At 44.0% G+C, this 24173-nt stretch overlaps 1 protein-coding gene across 1 annotated transcript in view; it reads right to left on the bottom strand.

The window, feature by feature from the left end:
• RRAGD (Ras related GTP binding D) overlaps positions 1-23297 on the bottom strand; it is a 37773-nt gene extending 14476 nt beyond the window's left edge. Inside the window, exons 1-3 of the mRNA XM_021693450.1 lie at positions 22930-23297; positions 5751-6046; positions 47-246 (exon numbers count right to left, since the gene is read on the bottom strand). Coding sequence (XP_021549125.1) covers positions 47-246; positions 5751-6046; positions 22930-23065 — 632 coding nt within the window. The 5' untranslated portion in view covers positions 23066-23297. The remainder of the gene's footprint in view (positions 1-46; positions 247-5750; positions 6047-22929) is intronic.
• Positions 23298-24173: the final 876 nt, after the last annotated feature.

Raw genomic sequence — 24173 nt, 5'->3', positions numbered from 1 at the left:
TTTTTTCCGTCGATTACTGTGATTCCGGAAGGGTTTCTGTTCTCACCTGAGGTGAATTTTTTCTAATCCAGCATCTGCAAGGTCATCGTTTGCCCTCTGATGAATATCTCTTTGGGTTTCAATTTTGTGGTCATCTGACAGACCATCCACTTTATGAATAAACACCTCGAAGTTGATGTCAGTGTTCACTTTGTAGGCCCTGGTCACGGTGAGGTGGAGCCTGGCCAAGGCTTCCATGTAGTCATCCTGGGAACAAAGGCACATTCCTGTCAGGGGAGGCCAAACCCTTCTACGCTGCCTTCCACAGACACTCTTTTTTCCCCAGTTTTATTGAGGTATGATCAACAAATAAACACTGTGTACATTTAAGGTGTACAATATGATGTTTTGATATATGCATACATCATGAAATGATCTTCCCAATCAAGTTAATTAATCTACCCATCACCTTACTTCACAGTTACCTTTTTTTTTTCTTTCATATACACTCCTAATTTGGAAACCATGTGGGTACAATCCTCCAAAATATTTTGCAAAAGCCCAAATAAAAGCTGGTTTCACGGAATTCAAGTTGGAAAACTGAAGTTTCATGAACAAAGAGATGAAAAAGAAAGGCAGGAAAAACACAGCTGTAGGCAGTTATGATGTAGCTTGATGACAGTCATTAAGATCAGCGTTGCAGTTTTATGAATTCAAAATGACCCCATACCACCTAGAACCTTCCCTGGGATACTATTCTTCCCACATTTTTGAGTCCCTGGGTGAACAGTGATAAACAGAGATGGAAATGTGATATGGGTCGCTGGGAGGATGGGGAAGGAGCCAGGAGAAAAGATAAGAGCACTGGTCTAGAGCAGAGGTCAGCAAAGCATGGCCCAAGGGCCAAATTGGATCCACTGTGTGTTGCTTATAAGTAAAGTTTTATTGGAACACAGCCATACTCATCTATTTACATATTGTCTATGGCTGCTTTTGTGGTGCAGTGGCAGAGTTGAGGGGTGTTCCTCTGTGGAAACTCCTCGGAGATGGTACAGACAGCCTGCAAAGCTTAAAATACTTACCATCTAGCCCTCTACAGAAAGAGTTTGCTGACATCTGATCTAGAGTAACTGACCCAAATAACGCAATACTGTTTTTTTCTCCTTCCTACAAATGACACTTTTATGATAATATGATGAACATCTGCATATGCATCTCCTTGTTTAAGAAATCAAACAGCAGTGGTGCCTGGCTGCCTCAGCTGGAGGACCATGCAACTCTTTTTTTTTTTTAAGTAACCTGGGCACCCAACATGGGGCTCAAACTCATAACAGTGAGATCAAGAGTTGCATGTTCTATCAAGTGAGCCAGCCAGGCGCCCTGAGCATGTGACTCTTGATCTTGAAGTCGTGAGTTCGAGCCCCACATTGGGTACAGTGATTGATTAAATACATAAACTTAAAAAAAAAAAAGAAATCAAACAGTAGACACTGAAGTCCCATGGGTCTCTCCCCAACCTCCCAGCCCACCCCATCACTCTACCCCCCACCCTCCAGAGGTATCCACTATTCCTGAGTTTAGTGTTTATTCTCAATCATCTCTTTATATGTTACTACATATATATGTATCCCTAAACAACATACAGAATTCATTTACATTGTCTTGAAAATCAGGGGCAGGCTGCGAAAGGACAACAAAGGAAGCTTTTCGGGTGGTAGAAATATTCTATATCTTGACTGTGGAGTCGTTACAAGTTATACCCATTTGTCAAACTCACTGAACTGTAAACTCACAATGAATGCATTTTATTGTATGTAAATTATACCTCAAAAATTGTTATGGTTTATGTCGTTAACTGAAGAGAGGAGTTAAGGGGACACGTCTGTGAGCAAAACTAGCCAATGTCAAGAGAGTATCACAATCTCAAAAGATCAGAAGTTGTTACTGTAACTTCCTGCTAGCCATATAAAATGATCTGATTACCAACTAAGTGATGAAGTGGCATGTAAGTGATGAAGTGGCACATATCTAGGAGGACTAAAAATAACATTTAAGAGAAGAAAATACTTGGTTTATTCGAACAGAGGGCACGTGGCTGATTTTCCCCACTGTGTCTGTTAATATTTCCTACAACAAATAAAAATACAAGAAAAATACATCGCCTTAGTTCCTATTCCAAAACTAGATATAGGGGGTGCCTGAGTGGCTCAGTTGTTAAGCATCTGCCTTCGGCTCCGGCCATGGTCCGAGCGTCCTGGGATGGAGCCCCGCATCGGGCTCCCTGCTCAGCAAGAAGCCTGCTTCTCCCTCTCCCACTCCCCCTGCTTGTGTTCCCTCTCTAGCTGTGTTGCTCTCTGTCAAATAAATAAATAAAATCTTTAAAAAAAAAAAAAAAAAACTAGACCTAGGAATTACAGGCAGGTCAAAATCACCAATGTAGATGAAGCCGACACTTCATTTTGGATCCCAAGGCCCGTGAGACATGGCTTCAGGGGGCCAAGGGTGGCCCTGGGGTGTGGGACATGTTGTGGGCTCTGCCTGGGGGGCTGACAGTGTCATGCAGTTAGCTCACAGGAAATCACTCCGGATCATTTCATGCTCTTTCATTTTACAACGTTCTGGGAGGACACATTTTCTCCTTGGTGAAATATTTATCTGGCAATCCTGTGATTGTGAGGAATTCACAAGGAAAAAATAAAAATTTGAGGTGTCAGACCAACAGAGCCCTGTTTAGAAATACAGGCAATGACGTGCAAGTGCCTGCCAAGATCGCCTGAAGTTTGCTTTTCTTTTCAGTGCTTGTAATTGCATCATATAAAAATTCCTGAGGGCGCCTGGGTGGCTCAGTCGTTAAGTGTCTGCCTTCGGCTCGGGTCATGATCCCAGGGTCCTGGGATCCAGCCCCGCATCGGGCTCCCTGCTCAGCAAGAAGCCTGCTTCTCCCTCTCCCACTCCCCCTGCTTGTGTTCCTGCTCTAGCTCTCTCTCTCTCTGTCAAATAAATAAATAAAATCTTTAAAAAAAAAAAATTCCTGAAAACATGGTCTTTACAGTCTGCTTCCAATACAAAAGTATATATTACACAGACTCTAAAACAGCTTATTTCATTATTCCTTCTTTTAAGTAAATGATAGCTCTCAACAATATTTTTCTACCCTTTTTGAAAGTGGAACTTAAAAAGACAAATTTCTCAAACATTCTTATACCTTTCTATTCCCTACAGCTAGGGGGGAAAAAAAACCCCACAAGAAACAAAATAAAAGAAAACACACATTTACCAACCCAAATTGAAGGGCCACTTTTCCTGTTCAGGTAAAATTAAAACCAAATTACAGTTGCAACTTAAAAACAGGCAAGCGAACCTACTTTTAGCCACCTTATAGGCATAGTACAAACACCTAGGATAGAGCTGCGTTGGACATTTGAATTCTAGAAATGCCAGTTGCTACGTAAGCACAACATGGTATTGAAGTGAGTACTTGCTACGCCGCTGTCTCGAAAAGAGGAGTCCTCTGACTGGAATCTACTTACCCAAGGGTCGGGCTACTACCACTGCCACCTGGTTCAACAACTACAGAAACAGCAGCAGAGTGACTTGGGGAAAAACCTGGAGCTTCGAAGAGACAGCTGAGTGGGACATAGACAAGAGCTCGCCCCCCATGCGGCAGCGCTCCCACAACCCGGCTGCTACGTCCTGCTCAAGCTCCCTAATTTAGGGTGCCGGCAGACCTAGGCAGGCAGGCAGGGGCTACTGCCAAGGCCACAGATGGGCCAGAAAACAGGTCAGGATAAGTGGGAGAGCCAGGAAAGCAGCGACTGACAGCAGGGCTTGGACCTGATGCAGGTGTCTACAAGCGTGCATTTCCAGATGGGCCCAGGAGAGGGGAGGCAGTGCTGTTCACAGATCAGGCACCGGAATGTAAAGTCTCCCCCCCGCCACACACACACCACCACCAAAAGAGAAAGAAAGAGCCCCTCCTCCCAGATGGCCACACTCCCACAGCGACACTAGAAGTACGCAGTGCAATCACTTGGAACTAAAAGGCTTAGTTGAAAATTTCATTATTATATTAAACAGGCACCTAGTTCCCTGGATGAATTTATGAGGCTCTCAGGCATGAGCAGTCTTCTCAGAGAATGGGTTTTCCAAGAGCGGGCTCAGAACCATTATTATTAACAGTTTACATGTCCCTGCCTCCTTAACCCCATTGGCACTTCTGGAAGGGGCAGGTGTGCTTGGCCCATCTGTCTAATTGCAGGTCCAGTTTCAGGGAAATATCATGCCCTTGAACTTAGAGCTGGTTTAGTGCATTTCTGGGAGGACTTACTGCCATTTATCCCCCACAGCTGTAAAAGAGAGCCCTTGGGAGAGCCTTCAGGCTCAGCTGGGCTTCCAGGACACTTTCTAAGAGTGCCTGGACATAGAGAGTTTGAAGGGCATCATTGTCTCAGTTCTATTCCCTGTACTCTTTCCTAAGACTGGCATGCCTGAGATGCACCTGCAGTCTGCTGCTTCCCTCCCCACCTCCCCCCCCCTTTAACTGCTGGCTCCCACTTCACAGGAGAAAGGCCCAGAGGACCAAAGAGACAATTCAGACAACTAGTTTGTATACTAATAAAGTGAGTAACTGATTCCTGGGTACAAAGGCTCTTTACCAGTCAGGGGGTCCCCACGTCTTTGCTTTCAGCAAAGTTAAAGGAAGGCCCAATCAGGATGTCTACTGATAAACTACTAAAAACAATCCTTTGTGATAGAAAACTGGGCAATTTAGAGGATATAACTTGGAAAGTGTTTAAATAATTGAGCGAATGCTATAACAAAACTCACCCCATATCCATCTACTTATTTATGTGAACAAGGTTTCTTAGCGCTTACATCGACACAATAAAAAATAGAATTGATGCCAAATCCTGTCTTATTCAAGCATGGATACGTGAATTAAGTGGAAAAATATCCATCATCTTAAAAGATATACTTATCAATCAAAATTTTACTTTTTATATTTAGTAGTTACCTATAAAATATTAATAGTTATGCTGTCAATCAATTGTGTACTAGTAATAATTAAAATAATTTAATTCAAAAGAAAAACTTCATACTTAGAATTTTATCTTCCTAGGAAAGAGTAAGCATTTTATTTATTAATTTTTATAAATGTAATTTTCCTCTTTATTTTTTATTTTTATTATTATTATTTTTTAAGATTTTATTTATTTATTTGACAGAGAGAGAGACAGCGAGAGAGGGAACACAAGCAGGGGGAGTGGGAGAGGGAGAAGCAGGCTTCCCGCAGAGCAGGGAGCCCGATGTGGGGCTCGATCCCAGGACTCTGGGACGCTTAACAACTGAGCCACCCAGGCGCCCCGAGTAAGCATTTTAAAATGCAGACTTATATACATATTTTTGTTGCAGAGAATCTGTACTGTTTTACAGATGTCTGCCAAGAGTATCGGGGGCAGGGGACATGTAGTTGCTGTCCTTGGCCTGTATGGTGGCCCTCTCCATCTGTAAGGTTTCTGTGATTTGCTGAGACCTACACAACTCCCTGACTGCTCGCTGCTCATTGGTTAGGGTTCCACAGAGGGAGACTTTTCCCCTTTGCAACCCTGAGAGCCCCCACTGAGAAACGCTTGTTTGGTAAAAAGGGCTATTCCTGATTCTAAAAACCACACCAAAACCAACACAAAGGAACTGGTTTGAACACAGGGGAGGGATGGCCTCTGTGGGGAGGAGGGGTCTGCAGTCCCAAGTACCCCAAGACTGAACTTTACCTGGGAGTCGATGACAAATATCAGTGCTCCTGTTCCGCGGAAGATCATCTCATAGTCAAATGTAGGGTCAAAAAAGTCAATCTGTCCTGGGAAGTCCCAAATCTGAAAGTTAACAAAGGAGCTATTGGAAACATCTTCCCGGCAGATCTTGTTTGTGCTCTCCAAGAACAGTGTTTCGTTGGGAGACATTTTATGAAAGACAACTTTCTGAATAGATGACTTGCCACTTCTCCTCAGGCCCATGAGCAGGATTCTGGGCTTCACCTCAGTGCTGAAGGGATCGCTGAAGTCCAGAACTGGAGAAACCACAAAACAAGAATGAGGGTGAGTTTCTTTCACAGCGGTTAATGAGAGGAGTTTCACTTCCACCTCAGATGTGATTTATGATTCACAGACAATGCCACTCTTCCAAATACAGAGACTGCTAACTACCTCATTCCACTCATCGAGGGGCCTTTTAGTAAGTGCAGAACACTGAAAAATGCTGTTTCGCTACCTGTCACACCATTCCAGAGGGCAGGAAAACCTGTACAACTCCGTATCACAAGCAGCAAATCTGGAGTGTGAAAAGTAGAGCTTTCCTGGAGCAGAGTGTGAGGGGAAAAAAATCCAGTCTTAGCATTCCAAAGCAATGTCTTCTTTGTCTAGATCATCAGAGTCTCTATGCCCTAAAGAGATGCTTGTTCATTTGAGTTATGCTTCAAACAATTTTGGACTTCACCAAAATTTAAAACATTGGTGCTTCAAAGGACACTATAAAGAAAGTGAAGACAACCCACAGAATGGGAGAAAACACCTGCAAATCACATATGTGATAAGGGACTAATATCCAAAATATATGAAGAACTCTTACAATTCAATAATAAATACAACTTAATTTAAAAAATGGGCAAAGGGGGCGCCTGGGTGGCTCAGTCGTTAAGCGTCTGCCTTGGGCTCAGGTCATGATCCCAGGGTCCTGGGATCGAGCCCCGCATCGAGCCCCGCATCGAGTCCCCGCATCAGGCTCCCTGCTCTGCGGGAAGCCTGCTTCTCCCTTTCCCACTCCCCCTGCTTGTGTTCCCTCTCTCGCTGTGTCTCTCTCTGTCAAATAAATAAATAAAATCTTAAAAAAAAAAAAATGGGCAAAGGATCTAAAGAGGCATTTCTCCAAAGAAGATACAAAAATGGCCAATAAGCACATGAAACAACGTTCCGCATCATTAGCCATCCAAGAAATACTAATCAAAACCACAATAAGACGCCACTTCACACCCACTGGGATGGCTATAATCAAAAAGACAAACAATAACAAGTGTTGACGAGGCTATGGAGTAATTAGAATCCTCACCCACTATTGGTGAGAACGTAAAATGATGTGCTTTCAACAGTTTGGCAGTTTCTCAGAAGGTTAAACACTGAGTCACTATATGACCCACCAATTCCACTCCTAGGAATATATTCAAAGAAATGAAAACATAAGTCCAATATACATGAATTTCTTTTTTGTTGCCTTCTGGCAACCTCTCTTATATTTTTCTCGGTCCCTGGTCCTGATCTAATTCAATAGTGACTGGAAAGTAATTCTTTTTTCCCTTATTGTAACTAATAAATTTTTCCAAGTCTCTACAATGGTCTAAAATACATATTAATATTTGATAATATCTTAGTGAATTTCATTACTATACATAATATTTTGATGTTTGAATTTGCAGTAGGTTTCAGTAAACACACAAATTTCAGGTAAAACAATAACTGAATAAAGAAAAAGTAAGCAGGTACAGATGTGCACAACTGCTACTCCACTATTAGCAACAATTTACTCCTACCCTACCCACACATTCTTCTCCAGTTCAACCTAACCCAATTCAACGATCTGCTGATGATATACTATAGAAGCAATAATGCGGAAGGAAAGCACCCAAAAAAGTCACCAGCTTTCTTCTTCTTCCTCAGTCATCATACGCTACTCACTCACAGTACTGTCATTACAAGTCCATCTTAGCAAAAGCAGGGCATAAATTAAAAAAGAAAACAGGGCTTCGAGTTTTAAAATTTTCAGACTGGTAACATGTCACAGTCCTCCCCTCCCACAGTAAATCAATCTCTAAAAATAACAGAAAAGGTATAAACCATAAATAAATAGATGAACAAATAAACATAAATATCTGAGCTTAAAACAAAACAAAAAAACCTTAAAGTCAACAGATTTCAGAGAAATCCCTAAGAAACACGAAGGTCAGATTGAAGAGGGAACCTGCAGCCCTTGACCAGGAATGGTAGGGTTCTGCTCCAGAAGGTAGAACTGGTGGAAGCCCAAACAGGGAGGGGCATGAAGACAACCAACAGTGTTGTTATTTGGAGAAGCATAATGAGAAAAGCCAGCAGATAAACTCTGAGCGCTACTGCCACCCACCCACCTACGACAGACTTCCAGGTAGGAGCAATGACTATAGGAGTTTGGGTATGAGGGGGAAGGCAGTGCTCCAGGGGCTCAGGATGCCCAGCAGGAACAGGGAGCACCCACACTCCCATGCTCCAAGGGCTCTGTCCTTCCCTAACTCTCACTACAGTGTGTGGAGTTCAACAGGTAGAAGCAGTACCATCTTCCCTCCAGACAGTTCCTCAAAAGTCTAATATGCATATACCTGAATATACATCTGAAGAAGCAGAGTTCATAAAGGAGTCAGAGTAAACTTCCAAGTTAAGTATAATTAAAATATTCAGAGAAAATGTGATATCCATAAAACAAGAACAGACAGTTTCAGAATAAGAGCAACCATGAAAAAATGGCCTTAGAGATCTTAGAAATAAAAATATAATTGTGGGGGCGCCTGGGTGGCTCAGTCGTTAGGCGTCTGCCTTCGGCTCAGGTCATGATCCCAGGGTCCCGGGATCGAGCCCCGCATCGGGCTCCCTGCTCGGCGGGAAGCCTGCTTCTCCCTCTCCCACTCCCCCTGCTTGTGTTCCCTCTCTCGCTGTGTCTCTCTGTCAAATAAATAAATAAAATCTTTAAAAAAAAAAAAAAAAAAAAATAATTGTGTGTGGGGGTTGGATATATGGATTGAAAAGCAGAATAAAGACAGATAAAGAGGGCAATAATGAGGGGCGCCTGGGTGGCTCAGTTGGTTGGGCGACTGCCTTCGGCTCAGGTCATGATCCTGGAGTCCGGGGATCGAGTCCCGCATCGGGCTCCCTGCTCGGCAGGGAGTCTGCTTCTCCCTCTGACCCTCCTCCCTCTCATGCTCTCTGTCTCTCATTCTGTCTGTCTCAAATAAATAAATAAATAAAATCTTTAAAAAAAAAAAAAAAGAGGGCAATAGTGAAATGGAACATCAAATCCCCTCAGAATGTAGTACAAAGGGATACAGTGCTGGAAAGTATGACATAAAGGTTAAAGTGACATTAGGAGTAATTATCTCAAACCAGTAGAAAATAAATGCTTGTGAAAGTACATTAGAAAAGGGTCCAGAAGGATACACAGCACACAAAGAGTGTATGGGTGAACGATCTGGGGGAATCATCAAAGGGATTTTGGCTTTAATTTTTTTTTAAGTTTATTTTTTTTAGTAATCTCTATACCCAAAGTGGAGCTTGAACTCATAACTCTGAGATCAAGAGTCACATGCTGCTTCGACTGAGCCAGCCAGGCACCCCTGTGGCTTTAATTTTAAAAAGAAAACACATTTTATATATATATATATGTATGTGTATATATACACATATATATAATTAAAATTAGTTTTGAAAAAAAGATTAATGTATAGGGAGTCATAGCGGACACAGAAATATTTCAAAATATTAAATACTCTTTAAATTGTGATTTCAACTCCACATTTTCTTGTTAAGTGGTTGTTGTTAAGGTTTCTGCTTTTTCAATACAATAAATATATTGATTACTGTACTCAAAGTAGTAGATTGGTAAGGCTGGCTGGACAAAAAGATATGCAAAACAAGATTCCTATCTTGGAGAAACTTAAAATCCAGTCTAGACAATGTGGTATGGGCACAAAGATAGACAAATAGATCATTGGAATAGAATAAGGAGTCCAGAAATAAACCCACATATACAAGGACAGCTGAGATTTGACAAAGATGAAGAGCCAACCCCATGGAGAAAGGATAGTCATTTTTACCAAATGGTACTAGAACAACTGGATATCCATATGCAAAAAAAAAAGAATTTCAATCCACATTTCACATCATATACAAAAATTAACTCAAAATAGATCATAGGCCTAATTTTAAGCCTAAAACTATGCAACTTCTAAGGAGAAAATATTTATGACCTTGGGTTAGGCAAAGATCTCTTAGATATAACACCCTCCCCCCAATATTGATAAATTGGACTTTATTAAAATAAAAACTTCTGCTCTTCAAATGACACCATTAAAATAATTTTTAAAAAGGCAAGCCACAGATTAAAAGAAAATATTTGTCAATCATATATCTGATAAAGGATTTGTATCTGGAATATGTAAGGAACTCTAAAAACTCATTAATAAGAAAACAAAATTCAATTTTTGGAAAGGTGGGGGAGCAAAAGATTTGAACAGACAATTCACCAAAGAAGACTTATGGAAGGTAAATTCACACCTGCTCAGCACATCATCAGTCATCAAGGAAATGTAAATCAAAACCACAATGAGATACTATTGCATACACAGTAAGATGGCTAAAATTAAGAACACAGACAGTAACAAATGTTGAGGATGTGGAGGTACCAAACTCTCATACACTGCTAGTGGAAATGTAAAATGGTACAACCATTTTGGAAAATGGTTTTGTGGTTTCTAAAGAAGTTAAACATGTATTATATTATCCCAGCCATTCCATAGCTATATATTTACCTAAAAGAAATGACAGTGTATGTCCATACTTGTACACAAAGGCTCGTAGCAATTTTATTTTTAGTAGTCAAAGACTGTTAACAACCCAAATGTCCATCAGCAGGTGAATGGATAAACAAATTGTGGTGCATCTCAGCAATAAAAAGAAATAAACTGTTGACATATACAACATGGATGAATATCGAAATGATTATGCTGAGTGAAAGAAGCCAGTTGATAAAGACATACTCTGTGATTCTATTTACATAAAGTTCCAAAAACTGTAAACTCATCTATAGTGACAAATAGCAGGTCAGTGGTTGCCTGGGAAATGGAAGAGGTAGTGAGAAGGGGTCAGAGGGAGCAACCTTGAAGGGGTATAAGAAAACTTTTAGGGGGTGATGGACACGTTCTTAGTTACGGTGATGGTTTCCAAGGTGTACACATATGTCAAAACTTATCAAATAGGTGTACTTAATTTTACGTCAATTGTACCTCAGTACAGCTTTTTTTAAAAGATTTATTTATTTATTTATTTAGACAGAGAGCACGGAAGGGGGGGGGAGGGGCAAAGGGAGAGGGAGAGAAGTCCTCAAGCAGACCCCACTGAGCATGGAGACTAACACAGGGCTCGATCCCAGGACCCTGAAATCATGACCTGAGCCAAAACCAAGAGTTGGTGGCTTAACTGACTGAGCCACCCAGGCACCCCCTCAATACAGCTCTTTTAAAAAATGTATTCTTGGGGCACCTGGGAGTCTCAGTCTGTTAAGTGTCTGCCTTCTGCTCAGGTCATGATCTCAGGGTCCTGGGATTGAGCCCCATGTCATGCTCCTTGCTCAGCAGAGAGTCTGCTTCTCCCTCTCCCTCTGCCTGCCACTCCCCTTGCTTGTGCTTTCTCCCTCTCTTTCTCTCTGTCAAATAAATAAAATCTTTAAACAAAAATTTTAAAGTAAATAAAAATAAAAATAGGGGCACCTGGGTGGCTCAGTCGTTAAGCGTCTGCCTTCGGCTCAGGTCATGATCCTGGGGTCCTGGGATCGAGCCCCGAGTGGGGCTCCCTGCCCAGTGGGAAGCCTGCTTCTCCCTCTCCCACTCCCCCTGCTTGTGTTCCCTCTCTCGCTGTGTCTCTCTCTTTCAAATAAACAAATGAAAAATCTTTTAAAAAAATAAATACAAATTAAAAAACAAAAATAAAATAAAAATAAAAAAGAATACTTGACAAAAAAATTTTTTTAATGTATTCTCAAGGACAAAAATGGAAACCTCAAGAGTTATAGTTGTTCTATTATTATTATTGCCTCACAAACTAGTGTTAGATCAATGCAAAGAGTAGGGGAGAAATGCCCACGGCAGTGGGAAGGAACTCAGTGCATTACAAGGGTTATGAATGCAAACAAAGCAGTGCAGGATTTGGATGGGGTTGATGGCCGGGAGGGGAGAGGGGGAAGGAGGCTCTCTAAGAAGAGCAGAGCCCAAAGCTAGGCAAAGGCACCATGCCTTTCGTAGAACAGACAAAAAATGGGTGCAATGAAAACTCAGCAACCACATATGAAGGTACCTTCCATATGCCAAGTACTGTACGAGGCACTCTCCACACTTCATCCCATTCAACTCCTTCAGGAATACATAGTATTATCTCTATTTCACAGGTAAAGAAATTTCAGGCTTGGGAAGATCAAGTAACATTCCAACTGAGGGCTGGCCCACCCAAAAGTCTATGCATTCTGTTTCTGCTGTGCAACACTCAATCCAATCAAAGAAAGCAAAAGTCCACATTAAATTATGTACAAGCTCAGAAATATTTAAGTGTTTATACATGTTTTTATTTCTTCCCAATTTATACTACTGGATATCAGTGTAGATTTTAACTTATCTTCATCAGGGTCTGCAAGTGTCTATGCGGCATGGCCATCCATGCTGGTGCCTTGGAGGATGGACCTCCTCCTCCTCCTGGGAGAGTGGAAGGTGATGGAAGGTCACCACGTAGAGAGGAGGTAGTGTATGTGCAAGTTTATATACACAGACTGGCTGGGAAGCGAGATGCACATGCCAGTACACACATTGGAAGTATTTCCTTCTCCCTGCCAAATTCAAACACAGGCCACCAACAGTAAACTGCTGGGAAATGGTGGGCCAGATCGGCAAGAGTACCATCAACTCTGTGGAGACCCGTCAGACCCATGGAGATGCATTTTACATTTAGCTGGTATGGACACATGCCAGATACCTTGCTAGACATTTCTGCAAACTTTTACCCCCTCCTCCCCCCCCCCACACCCCCATCCCCCTGGCAATGAGGAGGTACAAGTCTGTTTTGCACCTGAGCAATCTGGGGGAAGGAACATGCCCAAGGTCACAGGGCTAGTATGTGGTGGAGTCCTCACCTAGAACCTTAGCCAACAATCAGATGGCATTCAACAAAAACTGCAACAAAGAAAACAGAAGAGACTAGGAAATACCAGAGTACATCATGCATAATAGGAGTACATACCGCTAGCGAAACTCTTTTAGATTTACTTAGACAAATGTGGTGCTGGTTCACAATATAAATGTATTTGTTATGTGAACCACAGTCAAAAACACTTTGTTGACCACTGCTGTTGACCAGGAGAGGTTTCTTATATCACAGAGGACTGCTGACAAAAATCCTTCCTTTGGGGGCCCTGGCTGGCTCAGTCAGTAGAGCATGACTCTTGATCTTGGGGTCATGAGTTTGAGCCCCACATTGGGTGTAGAGATTACTTTAGAAAATAAATAAAATAAAGGAAAAATTGATTTGCCATTGCTCTCAAGCATGATGGGCCTCTAGGGTCTGATACAGATCATGTATATTTTAAAAAAAAATCTCTCCTCTAATCCTTTCCCACCTCCCCTTAAGTATCTCTGCTTCGGAAGCCCTGTGGGGTTTCCCAGAGGCTCTCACCCACTCTGGGAGTGATAGCAGGGAGCGCCCATCAGGAAATGCATCACCCAAACTCCTGGCCTCCTGGACAGCTGGCTCTCTCCACTGAACTTTCCCTGTGCATCACCGCTCGCTCGAGAACATCCTGAGAAAGGTGAAAGGAAGAGAATGAAGAAGGAGAGCTGCAATATAAGGGCTAATACTTTTTTTAAAAAGATCAAAAAGGAAACACAGGATTTGGGACTGGAGATGGAATCCCAGGGAGGGCCCTTTAAAAGTGTCAGCGGGTGTGGAGGAAGTTGCCCAGAGAGGTGAAATTTACCAGAGGGCAGTTTGCACGGTTTTATAAAGGTTCCCTGATCTTCTGCCAAGTGTTAGACTGGGCTGAGCCAGGGGCTGCAGACACAAAGGAAAGATTCATTCCTTAGTGATTAGAGGAAAAAACAGACAAGAAAAACTGACAATTACAGTGCACTGTTACGGAGGTGTTACAGGCTCAGAGGACTCCCTGGAGAAATATCTGAGTCTTAAAGGAGGCATGAAAGAGATGAATGAGGGAAAGGTCATGCCAGTAAGAGATTCTGGCTTTCCTGGAGTTTAAGGAATGTAGTTTAAAGGCAAGAAAAGGCTGCACACTGTCCAGTGACTTCCTTCAGCATTTCGAATAAAATCCAAACACCTTCTTTCTGCAAAGGCCCTACATGGGCTACCCTCTCATCCCGTGCCTGGTTCATCTTCCCCACTAGTTCCCTATCTTGTAACCACACTGACCTTCCGGTTCCTCACCCTGGGGTCTGTACATGCTTCTCCCTCCACCTGGCTTCCCTTAGCTTTCTTCCCACTCAACCCAGCAGCAATTTACCTCCTCTCAGCTGAATCAGACCCCATCACTTCCTGATTACCCTGTCTTAATAGTACTTATCACTGAGGGGCGGGGGCTTGGGTGGCTCAGTTGGTTAAGCCACCAACTCTTGATTTTGGCTTAGGTCATGATCTCAGGGTCTTGAGATCGAGCACAATATCTGGGCTCCTCGCTAAGAGGGGAGTGAGCCTGAGATTCTCTCTCTGCCCCTCCTTCCACTCATTCTCTCTCTCAAATAAATAAATAAATTTTTTTTAAAAAGATTTTATTTATTTATTCATGAGAGACAGAGAGAGAGAGAGGCAGAGGGAGAAGAAGGCTCCCAAGGAGCAGAGAGCCCGATGCGGGACTCGATCCCAGGACCCCAGGATCATGACCCGAGCCGAAGGCAGACGCCCAACCATCTGAGCCACCCAGGTGCCCTCAAATAAATAAACAAATCTTAAAAAAATAGTACTTATCACTATACAAAATTATCTATTTTATACATTTGTCTTCTTGTCTGTTTACTTGTTTATTGTCTGTCCCACATATACACAGGCAAATTACAAAGCATGTGGCATGAGTCCAATAAATATCTTTGAATAGGTTAGTTGATAGAGAAGTCTGTTACCTCCCCAGCAAACAAAAACTGCAACAAAGAAAAAAGAAGAGACTGGGAAATACCAGAGTACATTATGCATAATAAGAGTAAGTTTCGCTAGCGAAACTTTTCAAGTCTACTTACACATATGTGGTGCTGGTTCACAGTATAAACACATTTTTTATTGTGGACCACAGTCAAAAATATTTTGTCAACCACTGCTAGACTCTGCTACCTCATGGATGAGATACTGGGAAGTCTGGATTTTACTTTGTAAGCCATTAGGAAATCATTAAGGATTTTAAAGGGAGACTAACATGATCAGATTTATACTTCAAGAAGTTCACTCCAGAAACAGAGCCCCTAGAGGGTGTCAGTGGGGAGACAGTGAAGGGGTCTAGAATAAGCCACTGTGCCATAAAAATTATACAGAGCTAAAGATACTGAAGTCCCTGAAATCCTTATTTGCCTAAAGCAGAGCCTCCCAAAAGAACTCTATTGCCATAACTCTCCTTCCTGGAAGCAACTCTAATCTTCTCTTGGTGAAGACTGAGACTGAGACAGAAGAGAAGTTGGCACCACACCCAAACAGATGTGGTCCCCAAACTATCCTACTCCCATCTGTTCTTCTGTGGGTCCATTTATCTTTCCAAAAAGTCATTTGTTTTTCCATAAATGCCCTTTCCCCAACTCCCTTCCAAGAAGTCACTCATTCTCCCAGAACTGCCCCTCCGCCCCTCCCCATCCCATCTTTATTAAGATAGTAATAAAGCCAGAATTCTAAACACCTTTTTTTTAAGTTTATTTATTTATTTAACTAATCTCTACTCCCAACATGAGATCAAGAGTCGCATGCTCTTCTGACTGAGCCAGCTAGGCGCCCCTCTAAACACTTAAGTTGCACTTTTTGTGAACTCTCATGCATTAGTACGTAACTAAATTTGGTTTTCTCTTGTTAATCCATCTTTTGTCAGTTTAATTTTCACGCTCCCAATTCAGAACCTAAGAGAATAGAGGAAAAGTTTTTCCTCCCCTGACAGCAGTTAGGTTATTCTAGAACACAAATGAGAAATGAAAGAACTAAGGCATAGACCATGGAAATGGTCAGAAGGAACAGATTTTGTGACAAGTTCAAATTGACTCAATAGTGTTCAGTGATCCCCTGGACACAGATGACAAGGGAGAAAGAAGCCCCAAGTTCCCAACCTGGCAGACCAAGCTAACAAGGGCCCATTCACAAAGATGGTAAAGGGAAAGAGGCTGAACGGGTATTTGAAGTCGTGGAGTCTGGGGTGCCTGTCCGCCTGCAGCTCAGGTGAGAAAAGAATCTGGGGCCTGGGAAGCACAGTAACATGAGGTCACAGGCAGGTTTGAAGTGGGAATGTAGGTCGCTGGGGCCATCCATGCCTCAACTGCTGGTTTTTCCCCTAATCTTGTTGCCGGAGGGTGAGGGAATTTTTGAGAGATTTTAGCCTTGGCCACCATCAAACAGCTCAAACCAACATGCTCCAACCTCTTATCACCCAGCAGTTCTCATTTACTGACCACCTGCATAGCACAGAGGGTCACCGCTAATCCTCAAGTGGATAAACTTTATCCTTTACAGATGTAAAAACTGAGGCCTTCAGTGCTTACTACAGTAAACACTCAATAGATGTTTGTTGGCTGGGATAACTGAATGAAAGTGACTAAGCAGAATTTGAAGCTAAATTAACTGAAGCTTTAAAAAGAAACTTCCTATCTGACATTGGCCCAGATCAGCACTTGAGTATCAAGAGTATGAGCTTTATGCCTAGGTAGTTTATCTACTGCGGTCAGGGACACCGAACATACCTTACCTATTTTGCACAGGGTCCTGTCAGCACCCCAATTTTCCAAACAGCCTGGCTTTGTAACTAGACTGTTGGAAGTCCCAGGGAAACTCAATCATCCAAGGAACAGCATTATGGGGAAGGGCCATGTGACTGGACCTGCAGACTAATTACTTCATCAGTAACTGGCAGATCCCTGTCAAAAACCAACAGGCCTTGTAAATACACAAGGAAGGGAAAGATGCATCAGCGCCTTGAGTACATGGTTGCCTAGGGGCCACACCTGGCTGATCTGCGGGTTGGGAATGTTCACAACAAAGAATTCAGGAAAATGGGAACTAAAGGCCTGACACAATTCTAACAGCGTTGGCCTTCCTAAGCCCACGCAGTCTCTCAGAGAAGAATGAGACATCATAGGAAACACACTTCATAAATGCCAAAAAATATTATACATTTGAGAACTATTCTAATTAAGGAATGTTCTCCAAGAGGTGACACCTTTGAGCGAGTCCAAAATGGGAAAATGAAAGAGAGATTTAATGAAAAATTAGGAAAACGTGGTGGCAAAGTGATGGCAAGTGGAATGGTTTAAAACAGTACTTGGATAGTGACAAACTGGGGTTCAAGTCCCAGCTCTGCTGTGTACCAGCTGTGTGACCCCATACATGTCCCCTGGCCCATGAGTCCTTATCTAGCAGTCTGTGTATACACATCACCCCCCTTCTTTCTTTTTTTTAACCCCAGCCCAAGCCTAGGTAACGAGAGGGCCTCTTGTGGAATGCGGCTGCAGTGAGAAGCTCACATAGCCTTAAGGGAAAATTAGAATTTCTTTGCTATTAGTATTCTGTAGGGTCATCAAAGGCTTAAGTTTCTATTTACTCATGCTTTTAAAAAGAGGCCTCTGGTTTGTTTCTATTTACAACATTATCTGCGATCCTTTACCTTTCCGATCAATGGTACCACTTATACATTCACGACCCAGGAGCTCAGGGGTACCTGGCTGGCTCAGTTGGTGGACCATGCCACTCTTGATCTCAGGGTCATGAGTTCAAGTCCCACATTGGGTGTAGAGCCTATTTAATTAAAAAAAAAAAAAAAAAAAGACCCAGGAGCTCTGGGAGAAATTCCGTCCTAAGTGGGAATTAAATATGTGAATGATAATACCATTAATAAAAGAATATGCAAACATCATAAAGATTCATTGTCCATTTGATCAACTACTTAGTAAGGAGAATTAAATGCAAACAGAACATATATTTTCAAAGGCATGAAAGTTTTTGAAGGTGATTTTATTTATATGTGAAGGACCAAACCTTTCTCTTTCACATCACACTGGCGGGTCACTAAAAAATTCCATATATGAATATTTCCTTAACATACATATTCAGTAACATTTCTAATGTGTTCTGATTTACTAATGCTTCTGTAAGAAGGAGAAAAGTGCTCTTGTGAACTTTTCTTTTTCTTTTTTTTTAACACTCTGAGAGTGATCCAAGTTGGTTTTCTGTGATCCTCTACCTTATGCACTGAGAAGCCAAGCTGGAGTCTCCCCCAAAGGTCCTCAAGAGGAGAAAGTTGAGAGCATCTTACATGATTCAGGCCAGGAGTGAAAAACCCATTTGTCTTGAGTGTCACAGCAGAAGCAGGGAAAAGCCACTGTTACAAGACAGCTTGAAAGCTTTCACGGAAGAGGAAGAACAGAAAAGCTTAAAAAAAAAAGGTAAGGATGAATAAAGGAGGTAGAGAAGAAAGTGACAAAATGAACAGAAAAGAGGTGGCCGAGGTATGAAGTGAAATTGTGTCACCAGCAACAGCTATGGGGTCAGGGGACGGATTGAAGCAGAGGGTAAACAGACAGACACACAGTCAGCTGGGGACTGACAAAAGTTGATCTTGCAAACTCAGAACTACATCCCTTATCCAGAACTCTAGAACTTAGTTTCTGCTTCTTTTTTCCCCATCAGACTACCCTAGGTCTGTTCTGATACGAAAATGGGACAGATTTCTGATAGAAGTATAGAATCAAGATTCTATGATACTCTGAATCACTGAAACATGTTTACAAAACATCTAATATAAAAATAAGCACTCAGGGAGCTTAGGTGGTACAGTCGGTTGAGCGTCCGACCCCTCATTTCGGCTCAGGTTGTGACCTCAGGGTCATGAAATCAAGCCCTGTGTGTGGTTCCGTGTGGAGTCTGCTTAAGACTCTCTCTCACTCTCTCTGTCCCTCCCCCCTCACTCACGCACGCCCATGCCATATGTATTTAAACAAGTATTGTGCCTAAGATGTGACTTTGGTCACATCGTTTTTAACTATTCTGTATTTCATCTATTCCAACTCTTCTGTATCTATTTCCAGGGCCAGAGGAAAACCCAAGAGATGAGGCATAGCCAGGGCTGTAGCCAACCCAACTCTTTTTGGACAAGGTGGAATTACAAAGAAAGGGATTTACATATCCATGAACTTGACCTTCTCCTAAACCTTGCTCAGGTCTAGCTCATGTTGTGGCTGCAGAAAAGTCCTAGCACCTCTGAGCCACAGTGTCACTATCAGAAGAACAATTATCTATCTCTACTTACTCTCAATGAGAGGATAAATTCACTAGTAATTTTTAAATTACTTTAAGAAAAAAAAAAGCTGACACTCATGATTAATAGATGCAAACCAGTGGTTTCACTGCATTTACACCCATCAGGGAAGTGTCACCTGCTGACCGTCGATTTTTCGTGCCTCCACTAACCACGTAAACTGTCACTTCCTCAGACCCTAAGAGAGTTCACAGGTTGCTATGGAAACAAGACCGCACCTTAGCTGGACTCTGCATGAGCAGTTGTCTCAGCCAAGTTTCCCCTAAAAATTGGGAGGGACTTTGGGGAAAAAACAATTTCACTTTCTGACTAAACATGATTTTTTATTTTTTTAAAAGAGTTTATTGATTTGAGAGAGAGCGCGCGCGCGCACACGCGCACGAGTGGGGGGAGGGGCAGAGGGAGAAGAGGACTCACCGCTGAGCAGAGAGCCGGCAGGACTCTATCCCAGGACTCAGAGATCATGACCTGAGCCAAAGGTAGACACTTAACTGACTGAGCCACCCAGGCGCCTCATATGATCTTTTAATTGCTTTCCTTGTTATTGCAGTTTTAAAGCACAGTAATTTACTAAAGATTTAAACTCCATGTGTCTAAAAACAATCATTATATTTGCTGCAATTGTTTTTAATGGCTTATTTATTGCCTCCACTCTCTGGAGTTTTATCTGGAGTGAGGAGGTTGAAGGTGAGACTCACCTTATCTCTGATTAACTAACTACCTTCAAAGGGGGGTTGAGAGGTGTCCAAATCTGTCCTTAACAGAACTAAAGTGCCTGAGAACACTCCAGCTATTCATGAATAAAATTTGGAATGCAAGCCAGGGAAGTGCAATTTAAGTTTCACCTTAGCTGCGATAAGTTTTCAAATTTTGCACATTGTAGTAAAACTTACAAGGCCCTCAGTTTAAAAATAAGATCAGAGATTCCTTCTAAGACTAAGGGAAATGGAATTCACACTATCGACTTTCAATCTACCTTCTTTTTGCACAGCTCCTGATAAACTGCTTTGCAACTTACCTGGTGATGCTAGTCAGTCCTGCATCCCACCTGCCAGGGTAGATTTCTGAACCTCATGGAAAAAGCCCCAGGTCTCCATTAAGCAAAGGCATTAAATCAAGTCCATTAGGAAGGTAAAGGGGGAAGGGAGTTCATTAGAGAAATGCTTTGTTCATGGTTCAAAATGTACCGTACCCATCTTTCCTCAGAGTAAAAAAGTCCCTTTCCCTCCACATTCCTTTTCTTACATTTGAGAGTAGGTAGATGTAAATTTTACCAAAATAAACACAGGATTCTAATGCAACATGTGCCCAGGGCCCATTAGAAATTGAGATGACCCTTTGGTGGCATTTGAGGTCCCAGGAACAAAAGTCACAACTCCTATCCTCCACCCTCATCTCAACTCCCCAGGATCCTATTAGTTGGCATGACATTGTAAGGGACAGCTGTTGCTAGAACTGCTGACTGAGGAGCCTCTCTGCCACTCTAGAAAGTGAATGCTCTGATAAGAGATTCTGCATTCAGGACTGAACCCCAAAATCAAAGCCAGAGATACGTGGAAAGAACAGGAACCTGATATAATGGAGGAAGTCTTCTGAGAACAGACCATCTACCTACGGCAGGCCCAGGGGGATAAAGACCCAGCCTCAATAATGTTTGCAGGAGCAAATAATCATTTGTCACTCCTCTTACCACATAAATATACTTAATGCTTTTATAGCAAGATTCCAGGTTGATCCAAAGAACTCACGAGGGATGATTTTATTACTGAAGTAATGAAAAGCATCAGTTACAGAGTTACAGAGTTTGCCTTTAGGTTAGGAGCAGTGTGGGGAGCATTCAAGACCAGGCTCTGGGGAAGCCCTTTGTTCAGGAAATCCCACCCCTCAGCAAAGCTTTACTTTCATTTCAATTTCAAGTCCTCAAATCAAATTTTAAAAGTGCCCCCTTAAAGAACTGCAGAATAAATAAGCAGGTCCTTTACTTTCCATGGAACGTCTCGGGTCCCCAGAACAATATCGAATTACAGGGCTTTTCTTCCCAGATATAGTCTCTTTTCTTTTCTTTTTTTAAAAGAGTATCACACATGCGCCCTATTGTGTGTCTACTATTTCGAATATGTTCCAAAGACATCCCCATTCTGAATCTCTGGAGTCTTCTAAGAATCTAGAAGGAGCTAACAAAAGCAATTTGAATAATAACAAAGCGACTGAACAATTTAATTACCAAAGGTAGCCCTAGAGACTCCAACAAAAGGGTTGAAAGCCTTTATCTACAAAAACGTGGCCATGTGCTCAACTGTGGGACCAATTATGGGGAGTGCAGAACAGAGAAGCACACAGGTGCACACACCAGTTTAAGCAAATGGGGAATTAGTACAAATCCTCTCTGGACATAGGACACTATGAAAAAGTGTGACTTAGAAAGCTTCTTTCTCATCTATCAGGCTCAAGCTTTCTTCTGTCTTTAAAAAAACTTTCTTCCCTTTCTGATTAATTGAAAGTAGCACCTGCCCTACATAAAATAATGGAAATTGTCCTCCGCAGAAAGGCCTTGAATAGGAATTTTAAAGTAAGTTCAGTGAATTTTTCAATACCACAATTTCTTCAAAGTGAAATTTTTAGAAGTTCGTTCCTTCTCTAGGAAGCCTACAGCTTCATCTAGATGTTATGTTTGACAGCCTCATTCTATTGACCTTTTCAAGTGACCTTACAATAGAGGACTTTTTTGGGGGTCAAACAAAAAAAGATGAACCTTTCTGGAATCCTAAAAATCTTTCAACTTCCTTAGGCCTTAAGAATTCAATGCAGGAACCCCCCACCCCCCCCCCCCCAACAGGCTGAACAATTGCTAAATCCCACTTCTTAAACAGGAAACAGAGTTTGCTTCTGAGTGGTAATGTATTCCCCCGCCCCGCGCTCACTCCAGGGCAAGCACTGCCATGCCCAGGTGGTGACACTGAGCAGAGATAAGGTGTCCTAACAACTCTATTTGCCCCTGGATCCCGGGAAAGCCGCGGCCACTCGGTGACTCCCACATCACTTGTGCGCATCCCCCCGCGGCTCCACGGGGGCCCTGGACGCCGCAGACCCGGGCAGCCCAAGGACCCCTCCCGCGGCGACACGGGGTAAGACTGACACCCGCAGCTGCCGACGACCCTGCCAGTCACGCTGCCGCCGGCTGCCTTTTTTAGCCACGACATCTGACCAGGCTTCGACACCAGCATTCAGGGAGAGGTCCCAGGGCGCGCCGGGCGGTCCCCTCCCATTCCCAACCCCCAGACCCTGTGGAGAGCTCCGGGTGAGGGGCGGGGGAGGTACTAGCCCTGGAAGGGGCCAGAGAGGGTACGTTCCTCCTGCCCTTACGCTTCCTCTCTGCTCTCTCCACGGATCCGGGTCCCCCCTCCGCCGCCTGCGCCCAGGATCCCCCATTTTGCAGCCCGTCGCTCCTCGGGCACCCCTCCCCACCCTCACCCCTCAACTCCGCTCTCCTGGATCCCCTCCAAGTCGGTGGCCCGCGCGCCTGGTCGGGGCGGGGGGCGGGAAGACACAGAGGGAAGGGACGGGGTGCGGGCTGAGGACGCGCGGGGCGTGGGGCCGGGCGGGGGACCCCGCGCTCACCTCCCTCCTCCGCCCCGCTGTCCGGGTCGGCGTCCGAGGAGTCGGGCCCGTCCCCGTAGTCCGCTAGCCCCACCAGCTCATCCTCCTCGTCGTCGTCCTCGTCCTCCGGCTGCGGCTTCCCCAGCACCTGGCTCATCGCTCCCACGGCCGGCCGTCCCGGGGGCGGCGGGGGTCCCTGGTGGGGCCCAAACCTCCTCCCCTGCCGCTTGCAACCTATTTCTGAATTGGGGTTTTGTCTGGAGGTTCGCGGGAGCCCGCGGAGGCAGGGCCGCGCGCCCCCCGCGGCTGTCGGCGTCCAGGTCTGGGTCTCGCGGTTCCCACCGCGCCCGGAGCCCCCTTCCCCGCCCCGCCCGCCTGCCGGCGGAGGAGTCAGCCGGAGCGCGGCAGTTCCTCCCCGAGGAGGGAGAGAGAGACTGCGTGACCCAAGTCACCTGACACACACTGTCACACACACACACACACACACACACACACACACACAGGCGCGCGCGCGCGCGCTTTCCCGGGCTCCAGCACCACTCGGCGGGGCGCTGGGCCGAGGCCGCGCACACACACTGGGGGAGGGGGCAGGGCGGCGCGGAGCCCTCCACCTAACCAGAAGCTCACAGTGGCACACGCCCCGTACCCTGGGACGCTGCGCAATCACCCACCGCGGCTGCGCGCTAGGGGCCCCCACGCGCGCCTCCTGCACGTGGTACCCGCACAGGCTGGCGAGCTGGGGGCCTGCACAACCTGAGAACATATCCCGCACCCACCTCCAGCGCACACACCCTACTTTGGGTGGCCTTCTCCAGCTTTCAGTCCTGGGGAGGGTTCCAGTCCCAAGTGGACTATCTCCCCCCTCCCCGCGCCCCAACACTGCTGCGCCCAGGCCCCCACCCAGAGCAGTGTGCCTAGGACACAGCATGGATACTGAATCTCCCCGAGAAGAAAACTCGGAGAAATGCACTGCAGAGGCTCAGTCTCCATAGTAATTGCCTTTCAATGTGCATTTATGGTTCAAAGCGCTTTCCACCAAGAATATTAAAAAAATCAGGCCTACCCAGATGCAAATGTTTCTTAAAAACATAACATGCCTCATGGCTGCCTAGATTGAATAATAATTCCTCTTCAGCGTTTTGGGAAAGGTCGCAGGTGTACAACATACTCAGAGGCTATTCATGACCACCTACTCCTGTCTCATTGTTTCAGACTGTAATCCCCCATCTCAAAATAAAATGTTTCAAGGTTTGGGGGGGTGAGGG

Source organism: Neomonachus schauinslandi, chromosome 8 (genome assembly GCF_002201575.2).
Source record: "Neomonachus schauinslandi chromosome 8, ASM220157v2, whole genome shotgun sequence".
Lineage (NCBI taxonomy): Eukaryota > Metazoa > Chordata > Mammalia > Carnivora > Phocidae > Neomonachus > Neomonachus schauinslandi.
This window is presented reverse-complemented; position numbering and strand designations above follow the sequence as displayed.